Source organism: Rhinoraja longicauda, chromosome 3 (genome assembly GCF_053455715.1).
Source record: "Rhinoraja longicauda isolate Sanriku21f chromosome 3, sRhiLon1.1, whole genome shotgun sequence".
NCBI classification, from domain to species: Eukaryota; Metazoa; Chordata; class Chondrichthyes; order Rajiformes; family Arhynchobatidae; genus Rhinoraja; species Rhinoraja longicauda.
Window position 1 is genome coordinate 70,753,187 of NC_135955.1, and position 24,730 is coordinate 70,777,916.

At 41.3% G+C, this 24,730-nt stretch overlaps 1 protein-coding gene across 2 annotated transcripts in view; it reads right to left on the reverse strand.

Annotated features, from left to right (window-relative positions):
- The window catches only part of man2a1 (mannosidase, alpha, class 2A, member 1), a 91,026-nt gene that overhangs the window by 38,694 nt on the left and 27,602 nt on the right, over positions 1-24,730 (reverse strand). For both annotated transcript variants that reach the window (XM_078396368.1, XM_078396369.1), the window contains 10 exons: positions 21,181-21,367; positions 18,625-18,802; positions 16,026-16,225; positions 14,405-14,590; positions 13,768-13,882; positions 12,971-13,038; positions 10,916-11,081; positions 8,466-8,696; positions 5,971-6,093; positions 5,335-5,449 (listed from right to left, as the gene is read on the reverse strand). In XM_078396368.1, coding sequence (XP_078252494.1) covers positions 5,335-5,449; positions 5,971-6,093; positions 8,466-8,696; positions 10,916-11,081; positions 12,971-13,038; positions 13,768-13,882; positions 14,405-14,590; positions 16,026-16,225; positions 18,625-18,802; positions 21,181-21,367 — 1,569 coding nt within the window. The remainder of the gene's footprint in view (positions 1-5,334; positions 5,450-5,970; positions 6,094-8,465; positions 8,697-10,915; positions 11,082-12,970; positions 13,039-13,767; positions 13,883-14,404; positions 14,591-16,025; positions 16,226-18,624; positions 18,803-21,180; positions 21,368-24,730) is intronic.

Here is a 24,730-nt window from a genome sequence, read left to right on the forward strand (position 1 = left end):
ATGACAGGATGAGTCATTTTTGAATGGTATGCTCCTTCTGCCATTTTTCCTGGACTTTTATGAACCCAAGATTTTCAATATTATCCTGAATACTCCTTCTACACTGTGAATGGTCACAGATCAAAGATTCTCAAAAGCCAAAGGGATGTTATATTTTTTCAAGATTCAGAGCACATCATTGAATCTCTTCATTTATCTGACTGGTAACAGCGCTCAGAATAGAATGTCCCTTTCAGGGAGTCTGACATTAGGTTTTCCCAATGGAAACAAATGAATATGATGAGGTCTTTAATTCTATGAATGCTGATCATGGATGGAACATTAACTTTGGCTTGCTTCGTCTTCCAGTGCATTTGGAGGATTTCGCAGAGACAGCTTTGGTAATATCTTCAAGTGCCTTGAGGGGCCTGCTGAGGATAGTCTCAGGTACAATAAATGAGGGCGAGGATCAGTGTTGCTCAGTAGACCATGAGCTTTGTGCCATGTTTGAGGTCTTGAGCTTTGAACATTCTTTTCCTCAATACAAACTGAAGGCTGACCTGGCACACTGAAAATGATGAGGAATTACATCAGCAATGGGAGGGGATGTAGTGTTGAGGATGTAAGGACTCTGTAACTGAATATAGTATGTTGAATGAGTGGGTGAATACTTACAAACAGAGGTTAATGAGGGAAAGTGTGAGGTCTTGCACTTTGGTCAGAACAATCTAAATGCAGAGTATTATATAAATGGAGAAAAATTGCAATGATTGACAGAGTGTACCAGGATCCATGTGTTCCTTTTAACAAATCTCAAAAATATAGCATGCAGGTGCAGAAGGACGGCAAATGATAGATTTATATATTTTGCAAGAGTATTGGAATTTTGAAATAAGGAAGTATTTCTACAATTTTACAGGGATCTGTTGAGGTCACATGTGGAATACTATGCAGTTTTGGTTTCCTCAGTTAGGAAAGGGTGTACTGGCATTGGAGATAGTATAACTAGGCTAATTCCTGGGATGAGAGGATTGCCGTATCACGTGCCTAAAAAAAAGAGTTCTATATCCTTTGCAGTTTAGAAGGACGAAAGGTGATCATGTTGAAATAAATTTATATAAGATTCATAGGAGGCATGACATGATAACTCTCAAGATGTCCACTAGTGGGAGAATCTTGACATCTATATACTAAAACTCATTTGTTTGTTCCTGAACTACAGGCAAAACGGTACAAGATAGCGCAACAATTTTAGGCCCACCCCTTTGGTGCTAATGGAAGAAGTTTCATTGAAATCGGTGTTATATTTTGAAAGTTATTCACATTTTAAAGTTTAAATCTACCTCCTAGGGTGGGAGCGGAGAGGGAGGGAGGTGGAGGGAGGATAAGAGGGTTGAGGGGGAAGGGGAGAGGGAGGGGGAGGGGAGGGAGGGGAGGAGGGGGGAGGGGAGAGAGGGGAGAGGAGAGTGGGGGAGGGGGGAAGCTGCACCAATGCAGGAGAGGCCCAACGGGTCCACTTGGTCTGGTCGTTTATAAGAATAGAGGATGGTTGTTTAAAACTAAGGTGTGAATTAATTTCTTCTCGCAGATGGTGGTGACTTTCTGGAATTCTCTCTCTTAGAAGGCTGTGGAGGTCAGATCACTGAGAATATTTAAAGAAGAAGGAGATATATTTTAGAAAGATCAGGGAATTGAAGGTGATAGGCATCAGCAACAGTAGAGAAGGTATTGCCTGGGACAGTTCAGCCATGATACAGAGCATACAGTTCAGCCGTGATATAGAGCCATGCAGCCTACTTCCCCATTCTTTTTAAGTTCATAAATTTGCCTTTTTCAAAATATGAAGAATATTTTGCAGGACTTTGCCATAATTTTTATTGTCGGGGATAGTTTTGTTAAGTGAGGGCAGGAAGTTTGTTTCTGACAGATGCTGAGCATAATACCCAGCCTCCATTATGCTTCAATTGAACAATTCAATGATGGCAAGGAACTGAAAATGCCGAGTCATATAGACATATTCCACATCATTGGGCACAATTTTCATTTTTTAAGGCCTACTTTGTTGCTATTATCTCGGGAAGATAACTGGAGGTAAATGGAACCCATATTACACCTACCTCATGCAAGATCCATTTATTGATGTTAAACTGGCAATATGCCATACCATTGCTAACCCATCTGTTTTGTGTCTCCAATTTTATTTTATACTAGACCAAGTGAACCCGTTGGGCCCATTCCTCATAGAGGGGGGGACAGGGAAGGGGAGAGGGTGTGACTGAGTGAGCTCTGGACCCAAAGCCTCTCCTGTATTGGTGTAGCACCCTCAACCTCCACACTCAATCCCCCTTATCCCCCCCTCCTCCCCCCACTGACCCACTCCATCCCTCCTATGCACCCTCACTTGGCCCTCCCCTGCCCCCACCCCCACTCCCCCAGCCCTGCCTCCACCCCCATTCCCACCTCCCCACCCCTATTACCCCCTCCCCTCACCACCCCTCCCCCTCCCCCTCCCCTCACCCCCACCCTCCCTGCCCGCACCCCACTCTCCCCCACCCCAATCTTCCCTCCTCCCCACCCCCACTCTGCCCTCCTCCCCACCCTTACTCTCCCCTCCTCCCCAACCCCACTCTCCCCTCCTCCCCACCCTCACTCTCCCCTGCCCCCCCCTGCCCCCCACTGTCCCCCTTCCCCCCCACCCCCACTCTCTCTTACCCCCCACCACTCTCCCCTCCTCCCCACCCCCACTCTCTCCCGACCCCCCACCCTCCCCCACCCCCTCCCCCCCACCACCATCTCCATTCCATCCTCCTCCTCCCCCCACCCCATACCCTCACCCATTCGACCCCCTCCTCCACCCCCCACCCCCCCTCACCCACTCCATCCCGCCCCCCTCCACCCTCCCTCCTCACCCACCCCTCACCCTCTCCACCCCCTCCTCCTCCCTCCCCCATCTCCCCCATCCTCCCCCCTCCTCCTCCCCTCTCCCCTGATGCTCTCGTCACCCACCCCCTCCCGCCCCCCTCCCCCATTGGCCACTGCAGTCACTTGGCGAGCCCCGCCCCCCTCTCATCTCTCACAATCGGACGGGTGCCATTGTGACGTCACACGCTGAAGACCTTCAAGAAATGGGTTAGAAAGGATTTTTTTTAACTTTAAAATCTCTCTAGCTTTAAAAATGTAGCTTCAATTTGAATATTTGAATGAGGGCTGTTATATAGAGACATTATGCCCAGGATAATGGTGAGTAACGTGGGCCAAAAATTGTGGCGCTATTGTGTACCGTTTTGACTGTGCGAACCAAAAATGTTATGGTGGACACATACACACAAACACACATACACACAAACAAACACAGAGTTTTAGTAATATACTAGATATAATCAAGAATCTAGCAGAAACCAACTATAATATTCACTGCACATAATTCTCACTGAGATATAATTGAAACATCTAGCCTTTGCTCCAAAATCACTTTTAAAAGTAATGAATACAATATCACATGCAATTTAGGATAATTCCAAAAATAACTCTTTCATTCTGTCAGGATATTTCAAAGCATTTTACAGTTTTTTATATTATTATCAAAGGCGTTGACAGTGATAAGAAGTGAAAGACCATCAGGAAGCTCTAATAAGGCTAGGATTTCTGTTAACATTGCCCATGACTCATTTGTCAGTTGGAACTTGCTCCACCTGACACCGTTTCAAAAAAAGGGGGATCATCCAGTCAACCCACTGGATGTGGACAAAGGACGTCAGGGAACGCAGTGTTCATGGACAGTGACTTCTGTCTTCCTCAAACAAGTGAGAACAATTTTCCTACATGAGATCCAGAATGTGAATGTAGTCATTAGACATAAAAAGGCTAAATACTGCAGAGATACGCAATTGCATGATGTTGCAATTCAGATTAACGATGATATGAAGATGAAAATAAGTAAACATTTTAGATCAGCTCTTTAAATATTACCCAGATTAGGTGGAGTATTTCTACCATTTGTACCTAAAGCTGAGTAAGCATTTGAATGTAAACTCTAAACTATCAGCAAAACAACAACATGCACAGAAATTCAAGTTAAGCAACTTTATTGAGATGGAATGAGAACAGACTTGAATACTTCAACTGGTAAAGAGGGTCAATTTGAACAAACTATTTCTATTTCTTGCTTTAATATTGCTTACATTTGTTTCAACAGCTATTTTGAAATTTATATAGAAACATAGAAACGTAGAAAATAGGTGCAGGAGTAGGCCATTCGGCCCTTCGAGCCTGCACCGCCATTCAATATGATCATGGCTGATCATCCAGCTCAGTAGCCTGTACCTGCCTTCTCTCCATACCCCCCGATCCCTTTAGCAAAAAGGGCCACATCTAACTCCCTCTTAAATATAGCCAATGAACTGGCCTCAACTACCTTCTGTGGCAGAGAATTCCACAGACTCACCACTCTCTGTGTGAAGAAATGTTTTCTCATCTCGGTCCTAAAAGACTTCCCCCTTATCCTTAAGCTGTGACCCCTGGTTCTGGACTCCCCCAACATCGGGAACAATCTTCCCGCATCTAGCCTCTCCAACCCCTTAAGAATTTTATATGTTTCTATAAGATCCCCCCTCAGTCTTCTAAATTCCAGCGAGTACAAGCCCAGTCTATCCAGTCTTTCCTCATATGAAAGTCCCGCCATCCCAGGGATCAATCTGGTGAACCTTCGCTGTACTCCCTCTAAGGCAAGAACGTCTTTCCTCAGGTTATGAGACCAAAACTGCACACAATACTCCAGGTGCTGTCTCACCAAGGCCCTGTACAACTGCAGCAGAACCTCCCTGCTCCTAAACTCAAATCTTCTTGCTATGAATGCCAACATACCATTCGCTTTCTTCACTGCCTGCTGCACCTGCATGCTTGCTTTCAATGACTGGTGCACCATGACACCCAGGTCACGTTGCATCTCCCCTTCTCCCAATCGGTCACCATTCAGGTAATACTCTGCTTTCCTGTTCTTGCCGCCAAAGTGGATAACCTCACATTTATCCACATTATATTACATCTGCCATGCATTTGTCCACTCGCCTAATCTATCCAAGTCACTCTGCAGCCTCCTAGCATCCTCCTCGCAGCTAACACTGCCACCCAGCTTCGTGTCATCCGCAAATCACACAGTAATTCATACACACACATCTTAACAACATTTTGTTATGGAACCACTCATAATACAGACTCCCACTTCATCTTTCATTTTTCCTATAATTTCATACATTTTCAAAAATATATAATAATGTTAGAAGATGCAGCAGCATTAAAAGTTCATAAAAGAGTTTTATAGGAGGCAAAATATAATGGAGTTGTAGATGTTCCTACCATACACATTGCTGAGCCGCACCGAATGCGTGAAGTGCTGGTAGATGCACATTACCTCTGAGAAAAGTGGACCACGCATTATTCTCAGAATGGGAGGCTCTGAAGATATGTACGGCTGTAAAAGAAGGTTACACTGAACATTGTTGGTGCATTTCTAACTATTGTATTCCAAAATACATTAGTAATTGTGTTTTTATTTAAGATTTATTGAATGCAATCCAAACACAACTTTTTCCATGCTGGAGCTTAATGGAGGGCTGAAAAATAAATATGTAACAGGATGACAAAATACGGAAGAATTACTCAAAAACAGGAAAGATTATTTTTTATCAATATTTACTTTTCAACTACCACCATCTTTCTTCCAATTTAATGGCCAAAACTTAACCTGTCAGTTTCAGAAGAGCTGATTATTTGCAAATAAAATATGTGATTAAGGCTTTTGAACAAGTTACAATTTTCAAAGCATTTTTGATGGATTTTAAGAAAATATGTAAAACATTCAGACCTTTATTAATCATGGATACTGCATATGGATAAGGAAGATCTTTGAGATCTTTGAAGATTTTTACTTACACTTCCAGTATTCATAGTATTTTGCTCATATTGAAATAAAGTACTGGACATTTTTTTTACCTGAGCTTCTCCATTAGGCAAGAAGATATAGGCACCACTCTTATCCCGATTGCTTGTGGTGCCATACCACCAGAACTGAATACTTATATGATGCTCTCTTTCATCCCCCTTGGTTTGTATTTTCTAATATAAAAAGAAAGGAATTTAAATTCTATTTAAATAATTGTAAAATGTAATTTAATTCATTTCTTCCCCACTCCAATCCCTTTGAGTTTCAACAACGTACAGTCATCTAAAACTTCCAGGCTATTCAGGAGTTCCTCCAAGCAACCTTAAACTAAATAACTGTTTCTTTACCTCACCCAGTGGTCAGAATTTTTTAACTATCTCTCTGCGGAGATACAAAGGAAGTATTCATAATTGAACAAGTAGTTATTCAAATGCAGCATCAAAACCATGTGTGATTAGATGTATTTTAAAAGAATCAAGAAAATCATTCACAGAGTAAATAGTAAGCACCTGTAATTCATCTGGGGAAGTTGGTCCTAAAGTCACGGTAACTTGATAGTACCAAGTCAATTTCAGGTCAGAGCAGGAACGGGAGCCTTGAAAAGCAAGCCCGTTGATTGGTTTGAAGCAAGTCATTTTCAGGTCGGAGCAGTAGTAAGGGCCTTGAAAAGGAAGTCTGTGGACAGTTTCGAGCAAGTTAATTTCAGGTCAAAGCAGGAGCCTTGAAAAGCAAACCAATTGATTGGTTTGGGCAAGTCAACATCAGGTTGGAACAGGAGCCGAAATCTTGAAAAACAAGACTATGGATAGTTTGGTCAAGCTAATTTCAGGTCAGAGCAGGAGCGTTGACAAGTAAGCCCATTGATTGGTTTGAAGCATCCAATTTGGCCAGCTGAGCAGCAGTAAAAAGGCAAGGTGTCGCAGAACAGCCTATTGGTCAGGGCCATGTTGTAGTGAAGTACTGTGTTCAGGGCAAGTGTGAGTCTTGGGCTCAAGAGTTTTCTGGAGGAGTCTGAGTAGTGGAGGGGGGACAGGAGATAAAGATACAGTCTGTTGTACTTGTTGTGTAGGGTGTTGTCTGTAATTCTTGTGCCTACTCCAATCAAGTTCCTGTCTAATATGATAGTTGGCCTTGCCCAAATTCAGAATTTTAACTTGTGCGCCCACCCTGCCTTTATCTACAACTATCTTAAATCTAACAGAGCAATCATTAGATACGGGTGGGGTGCCGGAAGACTGGAGGGTGGCTAATGTTGTGCCTCTATTTAAGAAGAGTTGCAAGGAAAAGTCTGGGAACTACAGACCAATGAACCTAACATCTGTGGTAGGCAATTTATTGGAGAGGATTCTTAGGGATGAGTCAAAAAGTAAGCATCCAGCTGGTGGCATTGATGCATATCCATTGTATTTTCTTTCAGGTGGTAGAAATTGGGAACGTTCGTGGCACCATTAAATATATCTTGGAGATTAATTACAGTTCATCCTGTGGATGGTATAGTTTTTGGCAAGTAAATGTAGGGCGACAGATAGAACATCAATTAAGTGAGTTGCTTTGTCCTAGATGGTTTGAAACCAGAGTATTATTGAAGGTGCACGGCTTTAATTAAGTAAAGAGCATTCTATCAAAGTCCCACTGAGGCTTTGATATGATAGACAGACTTGGGTTTAGGAGATTAAGTGGGAGATTAGTCATTTGTTGCATGACAGTTTGCCTCTGACCCACACTTCTAGACACAGTATTTATTTAGATAGACAGGCAGCATCTCTGGATAGAAGAAATGGGTGACTTTTCGGGTCGAGATGTTTCAGTCTGAAGAAGGGTCTCGACCCGAAATGTCACCCATTCCTTCTATCCAGAGATGCTGCCTGTCCCGCTGAGTTGCTCCAGCATTTTGTGTCTATCTTCGGTGTAAACCAGCATCTGCAGTTCCTTCCTACACAGTAATTATATAGCTGGACAAGGGAAGCTTTGGTAAATGACATTTTCCAGGATGCTGCAGGTGCCAATTTTAGCAAAGGTAATGTCATTAAACACCCAGAGAATATAACTGAAGATGACACAAAAGTAACCCAACAGGTCAGGCAGCATCTCTGGCGAACATGGATATGTGATGTTTTGGGTCAGAACCCTTCATCAGACTGATTGTGGCCAGACTGGATGGAAAGAAAGCTGAAAGAGGAGGGGCAGGACAAAGCCTGACAAGTAATAGGTGGATACAGATGAGGGGGGTTTTTGCTAGGCAGATGATTGAACAAAAGCCAGAGATTTTTTAAAAAGGTGTGACACAAAAGGATTGAAGAGCTCTTAATTGTGAAGCTAGATGAAGGGATGTAGATGGAAGGGGAGGAGGAGTGGAGAAATTGTCTTTTTATTTTAGATGCACCACATTTAGAACATTTTGCTTTTTGTTTGACTTCTGGTTGCAAATATAAACGTGATAACAAAAGGTTAAGAAATAACAGCAAGCCATTATAGGTAACTGATCAATTTGGCACCTGGCTAAGGAGTTATATACAGGATAAAAAATATGTTTAGAAATCTTTACCTCCAAGAATCCTTTCGAGCCTGAAAACCAAGCTTTTAAATTTGTGTTTTCAATAATAATGTCTTCAGTAGAGCTTTCCAACACACTGATCTTGAAGGGATCACCTACGGTCACTTCCTCTCTTCCATTCATGTACATGATATAATCTGCCAGCTTAGTTTTTATATCTTGAGTTTTCACTAACTGATAGACCCCCAATCCTAGGGCTGATATCTGTGCCAGAAATGAAACCTGTTGGATGAATAAAAGGAAAATACATTAAGAATACACTTAATTTTCACTAATTTTACCAATATGCAATTAACATCATTCTCATATGGGCTATGGGTGTAAAGGTTAAGTTATTGAGCAAAAATTAGTAAACCATGACATTTCTGTATTATAATCTCATTCAATGTGACCCTCCCTGGTTCCATAATGTTCATCAGTGACTTTTAACAGAGTCTATCTATAATATCAAAAATTCAAGGCCTTCTTGGCAACAATAGACAATAAATCTCAACATGACTAGTGACATCCACATGCCGTGAATAAATAAATAAAAAACTTCAACAAACTGGAACTTTATCTCTATTGCTTTATTGGTATTTTCTGTATTGTTTCAGTTTTCCATCACCTGTACAACACATGCCCCTCATGATTTTATAAATATTTATAATGTTGTCCTTCAGCATCCTTCGCTGCAGTGAAAGCAGTTCCCGCCTACCCAATGTCTCCTTATAACTCAAGTCCTCCAGTATTGGCAACAACCTTATGAATTTCTTCTGCATCCTCTCCAGGTTGATCATATCCTTTTGACAGTACAGCAACAGGAATTGCACAAAATATTCTAGGTGTGATTTTCCTAATATTTTGTATACGTGATGTCCCAACTCCAGTACACAATACCCCATTTGATGAAAGGAAGTGTGCCTTTTTTCAACACCTTGCCCATCTGTGTTGCACTTTAAGGGAACTGTGTACCCATAGGTCTTTCAGTTCTATATCACTCCCAGAATCTATCATTCACTGTTTATGCCCTGCTTTGATTAAACTTCCCAAAATGTATCACTTGAAACTCGACTGAGTTAAATTCCATCTGCCATTCCTTTGCCCACTTTCCAGTTGATCGATCATGTTGTAACCTTAGACAACCTTCTTCATATCTACCACACCACCAATTTGGAGTCGTCTACAAATTTACTAAACATGCCACCTACAATCTCACCTACAAGACCACATGGGAGCACCGGCACAGAGACCACGTGGGCGTCAGTGCGTTTAAAGAAATGCTTACGCACGTGTGAGTTTATGCAAGTCGCCTCTTAACCAAGTTGGGGAATGCCTGTACTTTTCAATTGGTTGCAAGCTCACCAGCCTAGAGTACTGGAGCCCATTCCAAATTGTTGCAGTCAAGAGCCAGACTTCCTAACTGCAGAGCTGCTTAAGTTCACCCCGAGATACTTTTCTTTCCTTGACATTCAGCAGCCTTCTGGCCCCATAGCAGAAGCATCCACGTCGCGGGGCTGGAAACTGGAAGTGTCCTGAGCTAATTCGGCTACCACCATCATCTATTGTACAAGTGATGGCTCCCACTGATTGTCGCTGGAAGCTTGCGTCCTTTTCAGGACGGACAATGACAGTGATGTAACATTTGAAACATAGATGATGGACACGAAAAAAGAAGCAGCCTTCTGCCAACTATTATTATGGTGGCACAAAACAGTACACAAAGAAACGTAGAAGACAGGCACCAATAAGGTAAATTTGTACATGTACATTACACATCAATTGCAGCTGACACGGTTACGCAATCACGGAATGAGAACACGGAAATTTAGAACAGCACAGAGAAAGTTGGCACATGAGGCAGGCAGGAAAGAAGCAGGTGGTGGCACAATTAAGGGGCGAAGGAAAATATAGAAAGTTGAAGAGGCATGGCAAGAAGATTTTGAGGGTAGTGAAATGAATAATAATAATAATTAGAGTACGTCAAGGGGACGCAACATAAACAAGTGCTTGGCAATAAGCTGGAAGTAATATTATGACTTTACTAGGACAGTGCAGAGGCACAGCTACTAGAGATGCTGCCTCATTGTGCCACATACCTCAGTTCAATCCCTATCTATGGAGTTTGAACGTACTCCATGTGACTGAGGGGCCTTCCTCTGGATAATCCAGTTTCCTCTCACATCCTAAAGATGACACCACAGTGGAATATGGACAAAAATAACAGGGAACAGTACAACTCAGAAACAGATCCCAGGAAAATGGAGGCCAAGTTCAGATTAGCCACAATCCTAATGAATGGCAGAGCAATGTGGAGGGGGCATATAGCGTATTTCTACTTCTGATGTCCTGAACACGTTAAGGATAGTTGAATAAGGTACTAGAGAGGGGACAGCGCCAAAAAGATGTTGAGAAAAAGTACATTAGTTGTAGAGAATTGAAGCAGAGAAAACATTGCCCACCTGAAATACGTCTTTGGAAATTCTGTTGGATTTGTCCCAAACTGCAGTAACCTGAGCCTCCACTTGCTGCCCTGAAGCTGTTAGCACATTTAGTTTAAATGAATTTACTTGCACCGTTACAATGGATACACGGTCTTGGTCTGTTGGATTATATACCACAAGATATCTGAAAAAGAAACATTTCAATTTCTTGAAATACTGTTACCATATTTCCAATGTTGTGAAAGGTATAGAACAAATATGAGAAACATAACATAGTCTGACAGACTTCATCAGTCTGAAGAAGGGTCTCGACCCGAAATGTCACCCATTCCTTCTCTCCAGAGATCTGCCTGTCGTACTAAGTTACTCCAGCATTTTGTGTCTATCTTCGGTTTAAACCAGCATCTGCAGTTACTTCTTACACACAACATAACATAGTTGCTGTTGTTCCATGACAGATAGTAAAAACATTAAACCTGATTTAATTGATATAAAAATGGATGTCAAAACCTGAAATCATTCTATCTGCGCTGTGAAAAATAAGATTTTCTATCAAGGGATAATTAACATAGCAAGTGGGCAATTCATTGAAGAAAAATGTCCCAAGAAACCTCATCCTGATAAACATGAGAACTTGGTGCCGATGCAATGAAAAGTGTGTGTGTGTGTGGTTTGGTGGTTACTAGTCAAACTTAATAATTCAAAATCTCAATCTAATTGAATGCTTATCCCAAATGATATTCATAAATATAAACCCCAAAATGAATGAACTGTAATGTGAACTAATTTAAAATACTGGGGTAGAACAGGAAGAGACCTAATTGATTGTGTCATATTTACACTCAATAAGACCAGATAACATTTCAAGAACATTCTTTTCCAGCAGATTGGTGCACAATAATTTGTGCTATCAATTGTATTAGTAGTTGCATTTAAGATAGTAAACTGAAAATAGTGATCAAAATAAAATGCTTGAAGTTTTCAGCAAGTAATACAGCATCTGTGGAGAGAAAAAGAGAATTAATGTTTCTGATTGGTAGACTTCCATCAGAACTAGGAAACAAACATATTTAGGTTGCAGAGGATTGGGACAACATAGTAATTAATGTCTGTGATTGGGCAGAGAACAAAAACAAAATAATTTTATAGATTGCCATCAACAGAGAGGGATCAAAGTCTTGCCAATGGCACTTGATCTAACTGCAGGAGATGCACGAGAGGGAAAAATATAAATAGATTAGAACTGTAAAATGAAGTTCCAGAGAAATAGTGATTATTTCAACATGAGAAAAAATTGAGCTATTTCTAAAGGTCTGCACTGAACTATCAAGTATTTGGCAGAAATGCTTAAACTCCAAAACTCATCCTACCGATAAGCAAGTTAAACAGTCCCTGAATGATATGAAAGCTCTTGTGAGAGAATGTTGATAAACTTTAACTGTTCTGCTTTCTGACACGTATTGCGAAACGGTTCTTAGGAAAGCCTTGGCTGAATGATTGAGCAATGTGTACAGATATCTGTTTATTTGTGCGTCATGTTATTATCTGTTATCTGTAAAACCAGATATCTGTATCAAATCGCAACTCCACAACTAAGCTGTTTAAGGAACTCCGGTCTGGGCTAGTCTGCACATTCTCTTGTTTGTTCGGCAGCATATAAACCTGTGCCGTCTGTACTCTTGAGGAACTGTCTCCCAGGGCAGTTCCTCCGTGATATCATAGAAACATAGAAAATAGGTGCAGGAGTAGGCCATTCGGCCCTTCGAGCCTGCACCGCCATTCAATATGATCATGGCTGATCATCCAGCTCAGTAACCTGTACCTGCCTTCTCTCCATACCCCCTGATCCCTTTAGCCACAAGGGCCACATCTAACTCCCTCTTAAATATAGCCAATGAACTGGCCTCAACTACCTTCTGTGGCAGAGAATTCCACAGTATATCACGTAATAAAGTCTCACTCTGCATAGGTCAGAGTCATTGATTGATTTCTCTGACAGCTCTCAACCTTTATACAATCACACTACAACAATATTTCAAGAAGGCTTTAACTATTTCAATGTGAACCACAAACCTGGGTGTTAAGCTCAATTCAATAGTTATTCTTTCAGGTAATGAGTCTTGTGCAGCTTGGCTATCAACCTGAAACAAACCAAAACAAAAAGTTGTTATATTATGGTCTACAAATGAATTTATAGAATACAATAACTTGCCTTAACTATGCGTTAGTTACTCTGAGCATAAATGCAGCATTTACCTGGCACAACATTAAAAAGCATCCAACTTCTGCATTCATACTTTCTTCCTGGTCTAGCTCTACATAAAATATGGTAGTACTCAATGCATAAAAGCCTTGTGTTTTCTGTTTTCCACACCAGATATCTTCAAAGGATTTATTAACACAATACCTATCTTGTAAGAACATTGTTTTACTTTGACACCCCCTTTTGAGTGATTCTCTAAAATGCAATCTAACAAGCAATACTTCTTCATATTGCAGCGACAAGATAATCCGCATATGTGCAGGTGAAGTGTACACATACTTTATATTTTTGATATGTTGCCATTACTGGTAATATCTATGGTCAAGTGAAGGGAGTGCTGGTTCAGTTTGGTAATTGTTATTTGTTTCTTTTTTTTTAAAAAAGAGGCTTTTTTGGTCACTTAAAAAAAGATTTAAAAGTCCATATAATGTGGACAGTAGTTACTGAATATAATATAGTATAGCTGACGGGTTTGCTTTCCCAAATGACAGTGGTGTTAGACACAAATGGGTGGTTTTTAGTCCTTTTTATAAACTCACAGCAGCCCACAATTTTTCCTTCAATCGCCATAATAGTCACTAGTGTATTGAAATGTAGAATGTCTCACCATTTGGAAGAAGGGTATTGAAGGGTTGTGTTTGTAATTTTCCTTGTCCTTTAATGATAGAAAATGTGCTGAATCACCAATCACTCTTTTTAAGTTCATTATGGAATGAAATAGTCTGTAAAATAAAACATTTAAGAACATTACAATATTGCAATATTTGTTCAAGTAGATTGAATAAATCTACTTCCTATACCAAATACTTTCAGTTGACAGGCATTCTAGACATGTTCGACCACAAACTATAAGATACCAGTTCTTACACTTATCCATACTTAATCCATGGGAGTGAGACTATGTCCAAGATATGTTTCATCTTTGATATTTAGAATGCACGTCATGTCTAATGAGCCATTGTCACTTGTAGTTGAATAACTTCCTCTTCCAATGTGCCTTTTATTTTGGAAATGTTGATAAACATAATTTAACGAAGTGTTACTTCACAGGAAAGAAGGAGGAAATAAAAAGGACTTGCACTTGTACAGTGCCTTTCATATCCCTTCAGGACACTTCCAAAGCAAATTATAATGAATGAACTGCTTTTGAAAATCCCTCAATCTTTCAAAAATATGAAGGTAAAAGTAAATAATTGAAACTGGAAAAAGGCGATTTAAAAAGAATCCTACAAATGAACATTTACCTGGTCCCATAATCCACCACGACCCACTCTTTCGAAGTTCCAGTGATCGCGTCATGATGTTGGAATAGGCCAAGGTTTCGTCTTGCTTCCACTAGCAGTTTATAATCTTGAGATGAAGGGAACGCTGTCATTTTATCAGATTTATTTGCACCTGCCGATGCTAAAGCGTAAAGGATTTCTGCAGCCCTAGACATGAAATACAAAATATAGATTATTCATTTTTAATTTTGAATAGCTTTTGAATAGTTTTTTCAATGAATTAGTGCTGAACTTTTACTTCAATGAAAAATCCATCAGCTAAAATGAGGTTTACATAATCAGCAACTTGACGTGAAATCATTGTGTAGGAAGGAACTGCAGATGCTGGTTGAAACCGAAGATAGACACAAAAAGCTGGAGAGAAGGAATGGATAATGTTTCGGGTCAAGACCCTTCTCCAGACTGAAGGTCATGGGAAAACATTGTGCTGCATACAAAAAATAAAACAAGCAAAGGATGTAACTTTACTGGTGGAATTTCTGGCTAATTGGATGTTATTTCTATTATTATCCCAACTCATTTCTTTTAAAGATACTTATAATAAATTATCCCCCTGTGAAGTTCATAGGTTTAAAGGGAGAGCTGATTGGCTGACAGCTTTTAAGCATAATTTGTTCTCCCTCTTTAAGCAATAGTACGTCTGCAACCTTCCAGTGCTCCAACGTTAAGCCTGGAGCAAAGAACATTGGAAGGTTGTAGAATTGAATCTATTTTCTCTTTTATTTCACTGGGATATATTTTATTCAAGCACAATTTATCCAAAAAAATAGCATAACATTTAATATGCCCTTTCTTTGTTTGATATTTCCAATACTTCATAATTTTCTTCCTCAAGGTGAATTCTGATAGCATATGGATTTCAATTTACCCCAATTTGTACCCACCTGATATCACAGATATATTCCAAGTATCATGAGGCCCAACTTGCATCACATCATGAGATCCATGCTTAATACCATGTGTTGGCGCATGCATGCTTGTCATATCTCTATTCCCTCTCCTGATCACTTCTCTCTCTTTCCTCCCTCTCCCTCTCCAAAAAGACTGACTCAATCTCATCTGAAAGCTGTAGTTCCATTTTATTCTCAGCTGCGCCAGCCCTCTTCCCTTCTTTCTCCTACAACTGCTTTCAGTATCAAGGGATGAATTTGCGATCCCCAATGACAGACATTCTAATTAACCAGCTCAGTACTTCTCTGACCCATCTGAATAAAGACTGTCAAGTTAATGTCTCATAATGGTCGGAAAAAAACCTGCTTAAAGTATAGAAAAATCACAAAGAATCTAATACAATCGAACCCAATCAAAAGGTGGGGTTTCAGCGAGAGAAACACACCTCAGGGATATCGAGCTAAAATGTCAATCATATCTCTCTAACCAGTCATTGTATAATATCTGTATTTTATCTTAATAACAATAACAAGGATGATACTCACAAATCATTTAGTAATTACCTAAGCAGCTATCAAAATAAGGGGGAAAAATGGACCCATTGTCATGGATTTCAGAGAAGAAAAAAAAACTGCATAGTTTGCAAATATACAAAATAAAGAACTGATCAACAAACTTTAAATTAATTTACCTCAAATATGATTCTAATACTCTGTCCAGTCGTTTATAGAAGGGTCGGGAGGTGTAATATCCACTCCAGTAATGATCATCTCTGTCAGCGTAGGTAAAAAAGTCTCCACTCAAGACAGGAAATGGTGGTGGTGAATTTTCAGCAGTTCCAGCAGCTTTATGGATGGCATCAAAGTAGTCTGACAATGTGCCAAATTGAGCCTAGAAAAGAATTTCAAACGACTCAATGTTCAGTTAACAAACGCTTGAAATAAAAGAACGTTTTGTTTTCTCCACAATCTTTACAGTAGATTTATCTTTAAAATGGTACAGAAATGTTGTTTCTCAGCTTCAATTGATTACTTGAGTGAAACGTGGCACACAAGGAGTAGTTATGACAATGTCAAACAATGACAAGTTGCTTTGGTTTCACTCTCAGGTTATTCTGAGCAGCTAACAAGAATTGAAGATGCTGTGTTATCAGACATAGTTAAGAGCACAATTTCTTAAACCATGGTACTTTTGCAGTGGAATAGGTCCTTCCAATGTGAACTTGCTTTTATACAGAGAGTGGGGCGGAGGATCAATTGTGGAGTTGTAGAGATAATCAGACACATGATAGGGAGTAATTGCTGAGGACATGAACAATAAGATTAAATTAATTGAGATGTGAACATAAAGTTATGAAAAGGAGGACTCTGCCGAAGATTATTCATTCAGGATCCAACAAGTAAAAATCAAAAGAAATAAGTAATACATTGCAGAAGTTTAGTTTAGGGATACATTGAGGAAACGGGCCCTTCAGCCCAAGTCCATGCCAACCATCGATGACCCATACATTAGTTCTATGTTATCCCACTTTTGCAGCCTACACACTAGGGGCAATTTACAGAAGCCAATTAACCTACAAACCTGCACATCTTTGGAATGTGGGAGGAAACTGAAGCATCGAGAAAATCCATGTGGTCACAGAGAACATACAAACTCCGCACAGACAGCACCCGTAGACAGAACCTGGGTCTCTTGTGCTGTGAGGCAGCAGTTCTACTGCTGCACCACCGTGCCCCCTACAGTGTCTTCAACAGAGATTGCAGTAGTTTAAAAGAAGTGGCTCAGTTACTGCATTTAAGGGAAATTATGGATGGATGGCCAGAAACACTCACAGAAATCCAATACATAATGTGTTATAGTCTTAGCAAAATACAGCAGGTAATCAGGCTCCTGACCAGAAAAGTCACTTAACTATGTCCTCCACAGATGTTGCTTGATCTGCTGTGAGAAAATAGAATACAGCACAAAAACAGACCCATCAGTCCACAATGTCTGTGATGAACATGATGCCAAGATTAATTTTTATCTGCCTGGACATAATTCAGACCTCTACATTCCCTGCATATACATATGCCTATCAAAAAGTCTCTTAAATGCCGCTATCATATATGCCTCAACCACCACCCCTGGTAGCCCATTCCAGGCACTCATCATCCTCCATGTTAAAAAACTTGTCCCACAAATCTCCTTTAAACTTTGCACCTTCACCTTAAAGCTATGCTCTCTAGTATTTGATTTTTCCCACACTGTGAACAATGTTCTGGCGAACTGCCCTGTCTATGCCTCTCATAATTTGCACACTCCGGCATTCCAGAGAAAACAAGCCAAATCTGTCCAACCTCTCCCTGTAACTAATAACCCCTAATCCATGCATCAATCTGGTAAACTTCCCCTGCACCCTTTCTAAAGCTACATGATGATTTTCTGACTCTTATATTCAATGCCCTGATTGATGAAAGCAAGCATTCCATATGACTTATTTACTACTCTATCTACTGGTGTTGCCACTTTCAGGAAGCTAGGTACTTGGATTACAAGATCCCTCTGTACATCAATGCTGTTCAGGGTTATGCCATTAATAGTACATTTTCCCCATATCCAATCTCCCAAAGTGCAACATCTCACACTTGCTCGGATTAAACTCCATCCACTATTTCTCCACCCATTTCTGTAGCTAATCTATATGAAAGGAACTGTAGACCAGGAGGTTATAAAGGGAACGGCCCCTACCAAATGCTGAAAGGTTTGGTGGTGGAATCTCTTTGATGGGGGGCAGAAATTTCAAACAACAATTTGCCGACTGCAAAAGCTGATAGGGGGGTGGGGGGAGGGGGGGTTCAGGGGAGATGAGAACCAGGAGATCTCTATCCTTATTCAATTTTTTTTTAAACTTTTTTTGCTTCCTAGTTTCCTCCTTATTATGTGTTCGGTTGCTCGGCTTACTTGAATTCAGCATAACTGCTGGTTACTAGTGGTTCACTTAAAGTGATTTTTAGCCTGAACCAACAGAATCCTTCAGGGAACTACTGAAATTAAGATCTTTGTCACAGTAAGCAAAGAACTGAAGGTTCTGTAAGTCTGAAATAAAAACAGAAAATTCTGTAAATACTCAGTATGTTATGCAGCATTTGAATTAACGTTTACCTCTCTAAGCTGTATTCTGATTTTTTAAAAACATTGTTTGACATTCTACTTAAGCACATATTTGTTTACTAAGCTAACAGTAACTGTAATCATAGTCTTACAACAAATTACACAAATGGAGTTAATATTTATTTATGATGACATACCTGCACATGGAGCTCTGGGTGGGAGTTCATATAATCAAACAGCTTCTGATAATTTTGAAATTGTTGATCCCATTCTGACAATTGATCATATCGAAAATCATCTCCCAGTGGAGCCAAGACCACTTTTGTACGGAAAAGTTTGGACTTTTTTCTATATTGATCTAAGAGGAGTTTGGCTCTTAAAAAAAATATTTGATGATCAGTCAAAAAAAACAATGGTATTATATGTAGATTTGACAGCAAAAATAAAAAGGATGAAGTAACTTGTGTTAATATCTTGTAGGCTGCAATACATTTATTTTACAGTTCAGAGCAGCTGAACCTGAAGAAGGGTCTCGACCCATAACGTCACCCATTCCTTCTCTCCAGAGATGCTGCCTGTCCCACTGAGTGACTCCAGCATTTTGTGTCTATCTTAGCTATTACTAGACTAATTTTCACATGGAAAAGTACCACAATGTAGAAAAGGTTTGAGGGAGAAGTCAGAAAGTGAGACAATGGAAAGAGAGGATAGGAGAGAAGAGGGAGAGAAAAAGATGAGAGGGAAAGTGAGAGAGGGAGAGATAGGAAGGTCAGATGAGACACAAGATGGTCGATAGAGAGAGAAACAGAAATAGAGAGAAAGAGAGAGATAGGACATTCGAGAAAGAGAGAAATGGGAAAGTAGAAAGAGCAAGAGAGAAATGGGAAACAGAGAGTGATGAGAAATAGAACAGAAAGGGGGAGATGCGAAGAAGGACGGGGAGAAAGAGAGACAGAGACAATGCAGAGAAGCAGGCTAGGGGAAACAGTCAGAGGCAAAAGGGGAAGGAGGGAGATTAGTGATGAGGCAGGTAAAAAAGAGTTATTGAATAGAGTTGGAATTGTATAGCCTGGTAAGTAACAGGTGGATACTTATTACTGTGGTTTTTGATAGGCAACATGGTTGGATAAAGGCCAGACATGAAAAGACAGACGGTGCGAGGCAAAGGGGTTGAAGAGTTGTGAATTGTTAAGCTAGAGGAAATAATGTAGGTGGAGAGGGGTGGGGGGGTAAGGGGATAAATGAAGAAATAGGTGCAAATCTAGGTGGGGCACTGTGGAGCAGGGGGGAAGAGGGGGATTGGTAGTTACCTAAAATAGGAGAATTCAACGTTCATATCATTAGGTTGTGAACTACCCAAGTAGAATATAGGTATATATGGGGAGAAAGCAGGAACGGGGTACTGATTTTGGATGATCAGCCATGATCATATTGAATGGCGGTGCTGGCTCGAAGAACCGAATGGCCTACTCCTGCACTCTTTTCTATGTTTCTATGTTAAGATAAAGTGCTGTTCTACCTGTTCATATTCAGTTCAACATGATCCCACCACCAGTTACATCTTCCGTCCCTACCCCTTTCTGCTTTTCTTGTGGAGAGAAACCACTCTCTCTGGAAACTCCTTGGTTTGTTCATCCCTTCCAATCTGTGGAATTCTCTGCTTCAGATGGCAGTGGAGGCCAATTCTCTGAATGCATTCAAGAGAGAGCTAGATAGAGCTCGTAAGGATAGCGGAGTCAGGGGGTATGGGGAGAAGGCAGGAACAGGGTACTAATTGAGAATGATCAGCCATGATCACATTGAATGGTATTGAATGGCTCGAAGGGCCGAATGGCCTCCTCCTGCACCTATTGTCTATTGTCTATTGTCTTCCAACCAAAACCTGCTTTTTCCGATCAGAGTCTCAATATCCCTCATTTAGCCCAGTTCTCTAATCCTACCAGCCTAGCCCTTATACTTTAGGCCTGAACTCTTCCTATCTCACATTTTAAAACCTAGCACATGACTAACAGGCTCTCCCAATTAACAGTTGCAAGTTTAGGCTAATGGTATATTTTTCAGTCTTGCCCCAATTTAGGGTTTTAACTTGTGGACCAGTCCTATTATTTTCTATAACTACTTTAAAACTAGTAGAATTGTGGTCACTGACTCCAAAGTGCTCCCCCACTGACACTTCAGCCATTTATTTATTTCCGACATTCTTATCCAAGAGGTTGAATGCTGCCCTCTCTCTAGCAGAACCATCTTCATTCCCTTGCCTCAAAGGTTACTATGAGCTTATGGCAGGAATTCAGTGGGGGTATGTGTGACCATGCGTGAGTTGTAGATTGTTTGTTAAGTACAACAGCAATATTAGGAGTTGCCATCAGTCATGGAGGAGAGATTGTGGTGTCAAAGGTGGGCTGTCGAAGGTTTATTAGTGCATGTACTTTATCAAAAATGTAAAACATATTCATGTATGTAAAGCCAATTGTTAGCCATATTTTTTAAATTTCTTGCTGAATTCTCCTTTTATAAGAAAAAATCTCCAAGTACCTCGATTGATCCATTTACCCATCAGAAACAGTTGCTCCAGTAATTATTTCAAAATATCTCAGGTACAAAGTATATTTCCCACAACCAAATTCCACTTCTACACAAGGAACACATTTCTGTTTCTCATTTCTCAATGAAATCAAAATGATACATATAAATGCACTTTCGATAACTCCTGAACTGATTTTTGAATTTAATTGAAGATTTTTGGATGTTACCTTTCTTCAACATTGCCATCATGTATTTCAACTGGAGGTATTCCCCAAGGACAACTAATTTTGCCTCCGGGAAGACGTTTGAAATCAAATTGACAGCAAATTTTAGGATCAGGCCCACAAGTATGAGGAACATCGTAACTATAAAATGGCATCATGTGACAAAGGATGTCAGTGCTGCCACTCGAATCTGAAATTACAATAAGAACAGGGAATGTGAGAAGACACAAAGTTAACATATTAATTTAATGATTTAAAGGAATAATATTTCATCAATTGAGAGTAAACATGTTTATGATTGATAAAACATAGAAAGAGAGGAGAGGCCTGTTAAGAGTTTGTGGTTTATGAGCAGGGCAGTTTACCTTGACACATTTCAACACCCACTGGATTACAGTTAGTTTGAATTGTCTGGCTATCTTAACTGTGCCAGCATGACTCTGGAAGGTACAATGTAAATTAAGTGGAATGTGGATGTTGGCCAGAAAACAGGTTTCATACAGCATAGCAGAATTGATTATGTTGGGGATCATTAAAAAATTAAAAACTACAAACATCCACATTGTGTGTGTGGCACTGTGATGGTGTAAAATGGGATAAAGCATGTGGTACATCAAAATTTGACATCTATAAGGTGCTGTTGTAGGGACATAGGGATTGGCTGGGAGAGTTCGAACCCTCGGATTGGCTAGCGATGTCACCAGGTGTGCCAGCGCGGGAGGGACAAGCAGTCTAGTGTTGAACTCCGTCTAGGTAAGACGTTTTGTTGGTTGTCTACAGTTTTGAGTGTTGCGATTGTCACGGAGTTTTTGCCCATGCAATAAACTTTGTCTGCAACATCCATCCGCTACCAGACTCGCCACACTGTATTCATTTATAGTAAAATTTCATTACATTCAGAAATAAATCCTCCTTCAGTCAGTCACTACTGCAGATCGCTTTGATGTCCAAAGATAAGCTCCAGGTTGTTTTCCTATTACCAATTACTTTTTTAAAACGACACCATTCCCTTCTTCGTACTCTACAACAACATGTGTGTAGATTCTTTTCTCAGAGTTGTCTACCTCTGTTCTCCCTGTTGCTGAAAGCATCATACTTGCCATACTTTATTTTCAAAGACAAGGATGCAGTAATTAGTAACTAGCGTGCAACTTGGACAGCAACACACCGAAGCTCAACTGTGCAATTGCTTTTGACATATATTACATCATGGGACAGATGTTTTTGTCCTGAGGTTGCCTGCAACGACCAATGTCCATTCCAGTGTGGTGTCTGACAATCTGTTTTACAACACAGAAATCTGGTGAATATCTTAGTTCAGTTTAGTTTATTGTCATGTGTACAGTGCACAGTGAAAAGCTTTTGTTGCGAGTTAACCAGTCAGCAGAAAGACAATACATGATTAGAATCGATCCATTTACAGTCTATATGTGTTGGAAGGAACTGCAGATGCTGGTTTAAACTGAAGACAGACACAAAAAGCTGAAGTAACTCAGCGGGACAGGCAGCTTCTCTGGAGAGAAGGAATGGGTGCCGTTTCTGGATGAGACCCGAAAGACCTGGTCTGAAGGTTCTCAACCCAAAACATCACCCATTCCTTCTCTCCAGAGATGCTGCCTGTCCCGTTGCGTTACTCCAGCTTTTTGTGTTATTCTTCCATTTACAGTGTATAGATACATGACAAGGGAATAACGTTTAGTGCAAGGTAAAACCAGCAAAGTCCGATCAAGGATAGTCCGAGGGTCATCAAAGAGGTAGATCGCAGTTCAACACTACTCTCTGGATAGCAAGAGAGCAAGAAATCATTAATTATAAATAAAAGATACATAAATTGTCATCAGTTTCCGTGTGTTCTTAGCTGTTATTGTTGACTCGTCTGCTGGGAGCAGTGCTGGTTGTGCAGTCTCACAGCAGCGGGAAAGAAGGACCTCCTATATCTCTCCTTCACGCACTTGGGGTGAAGGAGTCTGTCACTGAAGGAGCTACTCAGTGCAGTGAAAGTGTCCTGCATGGGGTGGGAGTCGTTGTCCAGCAGAGATGTTAACTTTCACCGTCCGGCGCGGCCTAAAATATGCCGCGGGATATTTCTCTGCTGGGCGGGGGCTTCAATGTCGGGAGCCACGACCGCCCCGACGTGCAGCAACAGCAACAGCGGCAGCGTGTTCGCCCGCCCCGGATCAGACTTATCATCGGCGGAGCCGGCCGCCTTCGGAGGCTGCGGGAGCGGCTGCGACTCGCCTTGGGCTTGGCCCGCTGCGGACCGTCCGGCGCGGCCTGCAACCACAACAACCTGACCGCGGGAGAAGACAGCAGGAGAAGGGAAAGACATTGTGGCCTTCCATCACAGTGAGGAGAGGACTGGAGGAGACTCACTGTGATGGATGTTTCTTTGATGGATGTTTCTTTTTTTGTGTGTTTTTGGGGTTGTGTAATTTTAATGCCTATTTAATGCTTTTATTGTTGGCCTGTGGGTGACTGAATTTCGTCCAATATTGGATGACAAATAAAGCTATCTTGAATCTTGAATCTTGAATCCTGCTCTCCCCCACCACCTGCACTGAGTCGAGGAGGCAACCCAGGACAGAGCTGGCCTTCCTGACCAGCTTGTCGAGTCTCTTCCCTTCCGCCGCTGAGATGCTGCTGCTCCAGCAGACCACTCCATAGAAAATGGCTGATGCAACCACCGTGTTGTAGAAGGTCCTTAGGAGTGCCCCCTGCACTCCAAAGGACCTGAGTCTCCTTAGCAGATAAAGTCTGCTCTGGTCCTTTCTGTATAGCGCATTGATGTTTTCGGTCCAGTCCAATTTATTATTGAGGTAGACACCCAGGTACTTATAAGAATCCATCCTCTCAATGTCCATTCCCTGGAAGTTCACCGGTGTCGGGGGGACCTGGCTGCGCCTGCGGAAATCTACCACCATCTCCCTAGTTTTCCCCGCGTTGATCCGGAGGTGGTTCCGTTGGCACCAGTCCACAAACTCCTTGATCAGTTCTCTGTACGCCCTGTCATCGTCGCCTGTGATGAGGCCAACGATGCCAGAGTCGTCAGAGAACTTCTGTAGATAGGAGTTTGCAGAGCTGTGCCTTAAGTCTGCAGTGTACAGGGTGAGCAAGAATGGAGCTAGCACTGTTCCCTGCGGAACCCCAGTGCTGCAGAACACCATGTCCGAGACCAGGTCCTTTGTCCTCACATACTGTGGTCGGTTGGTGAGGTAGTCCAGAATCCAGGATGTGAGGTGGTGATCCACTCCTGTGCGCTCCAGCTTGCCCCCCAGAAGCCCCGGCTGGATGGTGTTGAATGCACTGGAGAAGTCAAAAAACATGATTCTCACAGTGCTATCCGGCTTCTCCAGGTGTGAAAGTGCTCTGTTCCGTAGGTAGATGATGGCTTCCTCCACCCCGATGCGAGTCTGGTAGGCGAACTGCAGCGGATCCATTGATGGTCTCACCAGGGGGCGGAGATGGGCGAGGACCAGAGGCTCCAGTGTCTTCATCAGGTGTGATGTCAGTGCCACTGGCCTGTAGCTGTTGAGTTCCTTCGGGTGCGGCGTCT